Source organism: Meleagris gallopavo, chromosome Z (assembly GCF_000146605.3).
Source record: "Meleagris gallopavo isolate NT-WF06-2002-E0010 breed Aviagen turkey brand Nicholas breeding stock chromosome Z, Turkey_5.1, whole genome shotgun sequence".
In the NCBI taxonomy this organism is placed as follows: Eukaryota; Metazoa; Chordata; class Aves; order Galliformes; family Phasianidae; genus Meleagris; species Meleagris gallopavo.
In genome coordinates this window covers 47,624,994-47,635,189 of record NC_015041.2, presented here as the reverse complement: position 1 = coordinate 47,635,189, position 10,196 = coordinate 47,624,994, and the positions used below count along the sequence as shown (strand labels likewise).

The following is a 10,196-nucleotide window of genomic DNA, read 5'->3' as shown; positions in this document are numbered from 1 at the left end:
TGCAACTAGAAGAGGCTCAGAAAAAAAGGAAAAAAATCAACAACAACAACAATGAAAACCTAAAATATGTAAGACATGATTAAAAATCACGAGGAATATCAACATGGTGTCATCAAATCTACTTATTTGGAAATCCCATGAACTGCCCATTCTGACTTCTAAGAAAACCCTTTCCTAGATTCAGATCTTTGCTGTTGATTCATTTCATCTTGCTTGGAAGAAAGAGGTGATCAGTAAGTTTATTTGTTAGATCACCAGCAGAAACAGGCATGTGGGCCTCAAAGCAGCAGACATTTTTCCGTTTTGCCTTGTGCTCCACTTTATATCTCACTGAGCCTCTCACTGATTCACACTGCAGATGCCACAGTAGATTTGGGGGCAGAAGGACATAGGGAATAGCTGAAATGCTTCCTCACAAGCCAGGAGATTACACAACAAGAGTTTCATTGCCAAGGAGCAGGAGAAGGAGGCAAGTAGATTCCTACCCCTTGGAGGAAGAGAAGAGGCAGAAGAACACCAGCCCACCAGAAAATGGCTGAAAGAATAGCCCTGGGTATGGTATGCTCCCTTGCAAAGGCTGGGGAGACCAGAGCATAGCAGAGGTGATCCCAAGAGTACAGTGAGACAGTCAGGAAACAAAGATAGCGTGCAGCAGCAGCCTGGGTAGCAATGTTGGTGAGTAGATGGGGGGAAGTTACAAGTAGGCAAGATGAGCCCTACTGCACCCTTAGTGCTGCACAGGCACTTCACCTTGTGACAGAGAGACAAGCTGATCCTAGGGCTAAGCTGTATGATCTGACCCAGAATCTCTGTGAGCTGGTGAGGTTGTTAGAATCATAGAATCATTAATGTTGGAAAAGGTTCCTAAGACCACTAGTCCAAACATCTACCTACCACTAGGTGAGCGAGCCTTCTCACTCTGTGCTCTTCGATGGATCTGCAGAGTTCTCCAACCTTCCTGAAGGTCATATGGCTTTTTTGAGGTTCCTGGGGCATGGCTTACAGTATGCTGAGGAGTTATTGCCTTTCTTTGAGCTGCTGTGGACTGACCTACGCCTAGCAGGAATTAGTTACACAACTCTTCACAAACTAGCACAGCTTTGGCTTGCTTATGTCCTCCTGGCTTCCATCCAGAGTGATGAGTCCTGGTAGCACTTCCTGGAAAAGATGACAGTTGGTAAGCAGAGGCTGCAGGGCCCAAGCAGCCACTGTCATTACAGGAACATTCACAAACAGAGCCAGGATGGGTAGGCTTCTCTAGTCCTGGTTACTTGCCTGACTTCTTGCAGGCATTCGCCATAGTTTCTTTTGCAGTTTGCTTTTTCTGTGCATTCTCCTTCAAGTATTTTTCTTTTCTTTCAGAGGGCTTTGTGTCTTACTGTTTCAATTGCCTTTGCTTCTACATCAGTCTTGGGACTTACTGCTTTACATACAAGTAGCACTGGGGTAGTGCCTTAGAGCCAGCCTTATAGTACTCGAAAAATCATAATAGGTAGATCCTAAATGGTTAAACTTTTTAAAATACAAAAATCTAGTGAAAATAAAATAATCCGAATGGGAAAGGGGAATCAACTTGTGGATTAGTCACTACTGAGTAGGATTTACAGAGGAGTAAAACTAGCGTAAAAATGTAAACCAGCTTTGCATCCACCCACCATACCATGTTTGCTTGCTAAGAAACACCAAGCAAGAAACAGTAGGAGCATCATCTGATTTACTGCAATGAAGTCCATGGGTCAAAACAGTCTAGTAAAAGAGAGGCATCTCACCCAGCAGGTGCATAGGCTCAAGCTGTGACAATTATTTATAAATACAGTGCACCACTTATCCATTGGCTACCAAGAGGTCTTGCAGCCTTCGCCCAGAGCTCTGCTTGCACATCTTGGCATTCCCCACATGCTCCTTGCATGAGAGATATCACATGAGGATTGTCATGACCAAAAAAATTTTCACCTAAAACTGCATTCTGTTGTCATTTCTGGTAGCCTATTGGCACATGGCAGATCAGATACTTGTCTACTCATAGTACTACAACACTGATGAGATTGTGTGCTATCTCATGGAGAGTTTCCTTCCCTCAGACATGGTCCTTTGCTGCAAGGATGCAGGTTAAATCCCTTGTGTCCATACAGAGTTCTCATGTTCCACACTGACAGCCCAGTCACACCAAGCCCTAAACACCATCCAACAGATGGCAGCAGCCTTGCACAATGACCATGTGCAAGGCTTAACTTTGTGCACAAGGATGATGCTTGTATCTGGCAACTTCGGTGATTATTTTCATCTCTAACTTCTCAAAGCCCTTTTGCTTTCCAGACAAATGTAAGCTGGATATTTCAGTACTGTGGCTGCTCATATATATATCACATATAGCTCCTCTTCTTTCTTCTGACAGCAAGAGCACTTCTAGGTCAAACCTAGCTGGCAACATGCTTACACTGCCAACTCTGGGAGTCACATGAATGTGTGGAAGTCCTGGTTTACAGTAACTCTCCTCCTCCTTCCCAAATCTTATTTTTCCAGAGAAAATATGATATCACCCTGAATGTTGAAAGAGGAACAAGAAACCAACTGTTGAACTCACGCTTTGTTAAATTTTGTATTTATAAAGTAATCTCATGCTTTCGTGGGACATGAGTCAGACCAGCTTCTGAGCACAGCATTTGTCAGCACTACCGCTTCTCATCTTCTCCTGCCCTCCTATTATTGCCCATAGGTCTGTTCTGTCTCACTTTCGTCTTTTCATATTCATCGCTGTTTTCTCCTATCTCACTTGCAAGTTTTTGCTTTCTTATTATTATCCCCCGTCCCTGCATCTTTAATGTGACACCTCTTCATGTAAGTCAGGGGAAAGGTGAGGGAGGTCCTTTTGCTGAAAACCTCAGCACTGGTGCTGTAAAAGTAAACCCCATAGGCTCCAGAAAATGTGCTAACTTTTCTCTTAATTTAAAAAAAATAATGATGCCAAGCCATCTGTTGCAAATGTAAAAAGAGATGTAAATAGATGATACATAGTGTACAGAGTATCATATGAGTGCTCCATCTGCTGTGGGGAAAGTCAGCAATCCCCAGAAACAACACTGGGTACTAAAACCCAATCCCAGGTTTGGAGCGGCCTTAGAATTTCCAAAGGTATAATCTGTTCTGAAGGCCATTCTAACAGAAAAACAAGTCAGACAGGAGTGGGCTGAGGAGATATCTGCATGTCAGTGATTATGTTGAGGACAGGATAAGCTATACCTTTATGCTTTTGTTTCAAACACTTTGCAAACTCAGGGACTTTCCTTCTTCACTTACACTGTCAAGGTTATGTGGCAGCCAGCAGTCTAGCAAGCTATCTTTTTACTGAATAGCAGCACAGGTCTTCTCCAGTGTCAGAGTAATAAACCAATTAAATGACAAATGAAACCCAGCTTTGATGAATGCAGAATAGTGTGCACAAGGCAAAAGCAACCCTTGCCATGGCTGCATACAGACAGACCCCAGGCCTGCCACTACTCAGTTAGAGGCCCAGGAGGTGCCACAAATGGCTTGGTGTGCTCACAAGCAGTCAGGAGAGGAAACCAAGTGTTGAGAAGGTTGAAAACTACAAGGAATGGAATGAAGAACCAAAAATAAAGCTGTTCACATAATTCCCTGTTGTGTCTGTACTGTGAGCTGTCTGTGTAGCTCTGGTCTCCCCACCTGCAAATGGGTGTAGTGGAACCAGGAAGGACTCTGAGGAGCAGGATGTCTGGGACTGCTCTGTACAAAGATGCAGCAAAGACAGCAGGGTTCTTCACCTGCAAAGCAGAGGAGGTCTAAGAAACCAGGGCTAGAATGGAAAATAGGAATAAACAGAGATCCATTACTCCACACTTCTCACCGTGAGGCCTGGAGTTATCTCATGACATTCGCAGAGAATAGGCCTTAATTCAGCAGATGGATGGACTATTTCATAAGGTGAACCGTTAACTTTTTGTTGATGAGGTCAGGAGTGTGTGTGGTTTTCAGAAGTTTCTTAACATATCTCTGATCTTTCTGTGGGAATTATTAAACGTGGAGTTCCAGAGCAAGCCCTCCCTCCAGAGATTCCACATACTTATTGACAGCAGCAGGGAGGAGGTGAAGGTGGAAGACCTTTTATCTTGTCATATTTCTTTCCTGAAGTGCCTACTACCATCTGCCAGAGGAACTGCATCAAATGGCCCCACCTTCTCACCAGTTTGGACAAGTATTTTCCCATGTTTCCAGCTTACACCAGGCTTGGGACAGCAACTGAATGTAAAGCAACACAGACAAAAGTCCAGTTGGATGATGTAGCAGCCCCCACTCCCATTTCACCAACAGTCTGTCCTCCCCCAGATGTGAGTCCATTCGTACATATGGCCAGGCATGCCCGGAGACCAGGCCCAGCATGTCTTGGCACAACAGGTACCACTTGCAGCTGGCCTGGTGCTTCATGAGGGCTATCTGGTGGAAGTCGGCAGGGAGAAGGCACTCATCCTGGGCAGTTCCCACAGGTGTGGGAAGAAGACTGTGGATCAGGGCAGGCTTTGGTCCCTTCCTATTCCAACAGCCAGTGCAGGAAGGTGATGTTCCAGGGTAGTAGGTGAACCATTCCTCAGGAGTGTGCATGAGTGTTTCTTCTGCTATTCAGGCACTGAGGTGCATGATCTGGCACTTTCTTGCCTCCAGAGTGGCACAGGAGCTTTCTGCCAGGATTGTAGCTGCACATTAGAAGCTTTTAAACCATGAACATGCTGGTAAGGCATTTGGGCACGTGTCCCCTCTCTCCCTCCCTCCCCATCTTCACCTTCTACAACTGTCTGAGAGGCCTGGGTGACCTAGACTTTGCTTCAGAGTCCCCTGCACAGACAAGCAAACAAACAGTGCCTTGTCTACTCTGAACTTCTCCGCCCTGTGCTGGCTGCCTCTCAGCTATCTGCCAAAGTGCTTTGCAGGCCAATATTTGCTCCGCAGTCCCAGACACTACCTCACTCTTGTTTGCCCAGGTTCTTACTTCACTGTGCCTCCAGTATCACGCTCACACTATCCACACCCTGAGGTGCTCAAACAGACATCAAATTGCAAGAACATGGGCTTTCTGCATCCCTCCTGCATGCCTCATCACTGAGCGAGGAAGAGAAAGGGGAAACCCAGTGGTACACAGCCCAATTGGCGACTTGCAGCTTTGCAGCCATGTTGGTGAGAATGCTGATGGGGAGCCACGCAGCATGGAGCACCAGCCACTTCTCAAAAGCGCCAGTGAGTCACACCCACAGAGTGGCTCCTCTGAGGTAGACTGAAAGGACTAATGGGTAAGAGTGCGGAGAGTCTCCCCATCAGCCACCCACAGCAGCCAGTGCTATGCAGGTGTTGGGCAGCACAAACTGTCACCCACAGGCAAGTTGTCCTGTGATGCTGCCAGAACAGGTTGTGAGTGAGGCCTCATAGCTTTTGAAATGAAAGTTGTGGTCCTAAGGGGATAGGGGGGGAGTTAAAGATGCTCAGAGGCCGAAAGAGCTCTGTCCTTCCCACAGGACATGCTTTTGGGCTGTCTGGAAATAGATTACAGAGAGGTCAACAATAGAGCAGTCAGGGAGAGCTCTCTCAGTCCTGAGATGACCCAGCTGGCTAGCACCTGCATCTGCAATTAAAACCCTAATACTCTCCAAAAACCTTCAGCTAGGAGAAAACCAACTGGGAGACCTTCTTTCCAGCAACTTGTATTCAGTCTTCAAGGCTAGAGAGCCTTGCCCTGTAGCAAGACAGTAGAGGTAATCCAGCACTTTTGTTATATGTTACTTTTTACCTGGAGTTTATTAATTTTTTAATATACGATACAGGGAATAGCTGCAAGTATTCCCAAAAAAGCTGTTTGCTTTTTTCATTTTATTTTATTTTTATTACAGGGAGAATTTTTTACTTCTAATTAAGTGTATTTATTGCTCTTTCTTGTGTAATTCTCTCTCTGGAATCTTCATTCATTTTCTCCCCACTTAAATTATGCTAACAAAAATCCCAGTGCATAGTGCAGTCTAGTAGCTCCTCAGAAATGAGAGCCAAACCTGCAAAGTCCACCCAGCTTTTAGAGCCATGTTTTTGCTGTGATTGTCCCTGGGTCTTACCCAACATAGACAGCAAGGCAGTGCTGAATGCATTCTCGCAGTATTGGCATAACATGCAGTACCTTCTCTGCAATGCAGCTGTCAGTCAGTTGCTAGTTCATTGAATGGGAATTTTTATTTTATTTTTTTTAATACAAGACAAAAATGTGGAGGTGAGTGCTCCTGCCAGAATATAGTTTTGGTGTCCTTGAGGTGGGCTCAGGGAGCAACAAGGCAGAGCAATATCCCTCACAGCTGTGAATGAGGGTGGCCCCAGACATGGTGAGGAAGATGGAGAAAAAGAGATGCAGAGTGGGGGTACAGTGCACAGATAAAGACAGGGACAACAAAAGGGAGATCTAGCATGGAGAAAGGGTGGAAGAGGGGTGGGGAGGCAAAGCGTTTCTCTCTGTGTGTGAGCATCAAGGACCACAGATCATCAACTAGATTTGTGTCTAGGTCTTTACTGAGAATACTGGAAAATACCAGCAGGGAGTCTGCTCTTCTGGGTCCCAAACAATAAACAAAGAAGAAAAAAACAGGCTTAATCCTGGCTAGTGCAGTACAGGCAGTGTGGCTCATTCAGAGAAGAGGTACCAATGGCTAACACAGAGGAGACACTGGGCTGGAGCAAGCCAGTAGTCACTCAGGACCACAGCACAGCTCTGGGAGCAGCTGACACCTGGTGCAGCCATAAATTTTGCAAGAAAGAGGCAAAATGAAACAATGCAGCTGTTCTGTTCCTCTCCTCCTGCCCCTCCTGGTCTGTGGCCTGTTTTATTCCTGAACATGAGGCAGCAGTGTGCTCTGGAGCCCAAAGGGCCAACCATAGCCTGGGGTGCAGCAAATCCAGTGCTGTCACTGGGCAAGGAGAGCAGCTGTCCCCCTTTCTGCACTGTGTGGCCTCACCTACAGCACTGCATGCAGGTTGGCTGCTGCAGTACAAAAAGGACAGAAAGCTCTTGGAAAGCATCCGAAGGAACGCTGTGAAGACGGTGAATAGTCTGGAGGAGAAGTTTTGCGAGGAGCACGTGCAGTCTCTGGGTGTGCTCAGCACAGAGCAGAGGAGCTGAGGGGAGCCCTCATGGAGGTTGCAGCTCCTCAGAGGGAGAGGAGGGCAGCGCTGAGCTCTGCTCTGTGTGACAGTGACAGGGCCAGAGGGAATGGCATGGAGCTGTGTCAGGGGAGGGACAGCTGGAGGTCAGGGAAAGGGTCTGCACCAGAGGGCGTTGAGCACAGAGCAGACAGCAGGCCAGCATCGGGGAGTGGCTGCCATCCAACTACTGCAGGAACTGAAGGCCTCATCAGCGCGGCACTGGGCTGACATTTGAGAATAACAGTGAGGAAGGTGGGAATTTCAGATGTGTCAGGGTAGCTCACATAAGGAGACATTTGCCCAAACGTGACGAAAGCTTGCCATTTACACTTCCTGATCTCATTTACTGTTGGTGGGGGGAAACCCAACACAGCTTCTGTGTCATATCTTGAACATTGCTACGTCACACCTAAGAAGGTGGAAAGTTTGGAAAATTACAGTAATGCAGCAAAGGCTGTTATCCATCTGCAGCTGGAGCATAAAATAATCAGATCACATCAGATCACAGAGAGGTGCCACTGCTTTTGTGCGTCACCTGCCATTTGGCTTCTGGTAACCAATTGCCAGATCCATCTGAAGGACATGAAGAGGAAGCAACTTGGTCTAGAAGCTGGCAACACCCCTAAGACTGTCTGGTGATGGTACATATAAGGGAACAAATAGCTTGGTTTCTTCTCTATTACACTTAAAAACACTGTTCTGTGTAAGTAAGTGGGCTCTGTAGCTCAAATCCAAAATTAGAAACAATACCCTCAAGCACCCACCAAAGTACTTAAGACTCTCACCATCTTGTTCTCCTTCTTGTCTGTATTTAGTTTAGAAAGTGTGAAGAGTATTGCAAGAGTACTGTGGTCTCTCTGAGGAAGAAATCTGCACTGGAGTGGCTAGCATGTGTGAAATAGAGCCTGCAGCCATGCACAAAATAAAGATTAAAAAGCATTAAATAATTCCCAGTGCACGAAAGAAGGCATGGTTCCAATTTAGAAGTCGCAGTAATCCCACACCAAATGGATTACGTGGTCATAAACTCTAAGTGCGTATGCACAACCACTTGAATTACAGCACGCTCACAGCTTTTTTTCTTCCCCTCCAACTTTTGCATGCTAGATTCTGTCATATTAAAATGCACAATTTAAACCAGAAGTCTGCTGCTCTGCCATCCCTTCAGTGCCAGAGCACCTGTGTACTTCTGCAGAGCTAGTTAGGATCTGGCTGTATTGCAGAATGCAGGCTGGCCTTGCAGCCTCCGCAGCTCAGCTTCTCTGCTTTTGCTAGAGCTTGGCATCCTCCAAATGCTCCTGCTGAGGCTTGGCACTGTGCCATCCCCAAGTGACTGGCTGGGAAGGATATATCTGGGAGGCAGGGTTGCCTTCCCACAGCAAAGTTTTTAAGTGGAATCTCTGGGGCGTTTCCAGCACGCAGCAGTGCTTGCTGAGCAGCCCTCCCGTGGGAATATGTTGAAATGCAGTTACGGACATGAGGATGATCATGAAAGGGGGAAAAAAAGTGCTGCCTTATTCGACAGATTTGTTGCAGATGTGACTTCAGAACAAGCTCTTACCATCCCTGGTTATACTACAGCAGAAAAACAAAGACACAACCAACCCGAACCCATCCAGCAGGGCTGTGTTAGGAACAGATTGGGATCTGATGTCACAACAACTGGGCTTTCTCCTCTCTGCCTCTGTTTTTTTTTTGTTTTGTTTTGTTTTTGGTGTTGAACCTACACTAGTGTATAGAGAAGTTATCCTGAAGAGTAGCATCATTACCAGCAGAAATCCTTCCTTGCACTTCAAAATGCTGACACATTGAAAGTACAGTCTCAACTGTACTTTCACAGTTGAGAGGAGTGGGGAGTGGCACAGTAAGCACAATAAGAAGACACTCAGGAAAAACCTAGGTGAACTAGTCTTTAGATTTTCCAGCCTTGAGGTGAAATAATTAAAAATAAAAATAAATCAGCCAAAAATATGAATATAAAGCAACTTTAATTTTCCTCTAGATATTTATATCAAAGAAATAATATTCATGTCCAAGTATTGTACATACAATATCTTCCTTATAAACTCTTTTGTTTAAAACACGTGTACAAAATTACACATTGCATTTTGCAAAAAATCATAAATACCTTTTTGCATGTAAACAATTCCAGCACAAGGATAAATGTTATACATTCCAAGATGTCTAAGTCTCTGATCATAACAAACAAAACGAACAAAAATCCCACTGTGATCCCCATAAATGTCCTAGTGTTACAAATCAACCATTAACAGATTTCTAACTGATGTACTGCACACAGGAATACATAAATGAGCACAAGGCAAGTCGCCTTTTAGTCATAAGCACTTAAGACAGAGACTTGGAATACAATTCTGCTGCCGTTTAAACCCGTGGTATCTATCCCACAGTATCTAGTGGTAGCAGGATTGCATTAATTTTTCCAAGATTGACAGCTGCAGTATGCCTTACTTTTAATTCTCAAACAAGTTGGCTACTGCTGAACAGTAGGAATTGTAAAGTTATTGTAAACACAGTCATCACCGTTGTATATTCAGTAAGTTACAGTATTCTCCTAAACACATCACTAAATTAAGAAAATGTTTTACATTTAATCATGTGCAAGTTGCCAAACAATATTGTCCACTTTGTTTCAGAAATAAGCATTTTGATTATAGTACTACATAGTTTGTTAAAGTAACATAAAAAAAATACAATGGACATAATCCTCAGTTGTATATTATTAAGCCCTATAGCTTCTATTTATGTGAAAAAAAATAATCACATCGGAAAAAAGCTGTCAGAGGCATCCTCGATAAATCCTTCTCCTGACCAAATCCAGCCAATCAGTAGCTACTGCATTTTGTTTCGCTATTATTACCTCAGTTTGTGTGCAATTTGCTTGCCAGCACACCTATCTCAAAAGCTCCCCAAATAATCAGATTTAAAAGAAAAAGCAGAAGTGTTTCTGAATCCATTCAAAGTAGGGTTTTGTGAAGTTGTTTTTTGTTTTG

The 10,196-nt window shown here is 44.8% G+C and overlaps 1 protein-coding gene across 1 annotated transcript in view; it reads left to right on the top strand.

Annotated features, from left to right (window-relative positions):
* Positions 1 to 4,733: 4,733 nt before the first annotated feature.
* The window catches only part of LOC104915206 (E3 ubiquitin-protein ligase RNF170), a 15,409-nt gene continuing 9,946 nt past the window's right edge, over positions 4,734 to 10,196 (top strand). The window contains exon 1 of the mRNA XM_010725957.3: positions 4,734 to 4,745. Within this exon, the coding sequence (XP_010724259.2) occupies positions 4,734 to 4,745 (12 nt within the window). The remainder of the gene's footprint in view (positions 4,746 to 10,196) is intronic.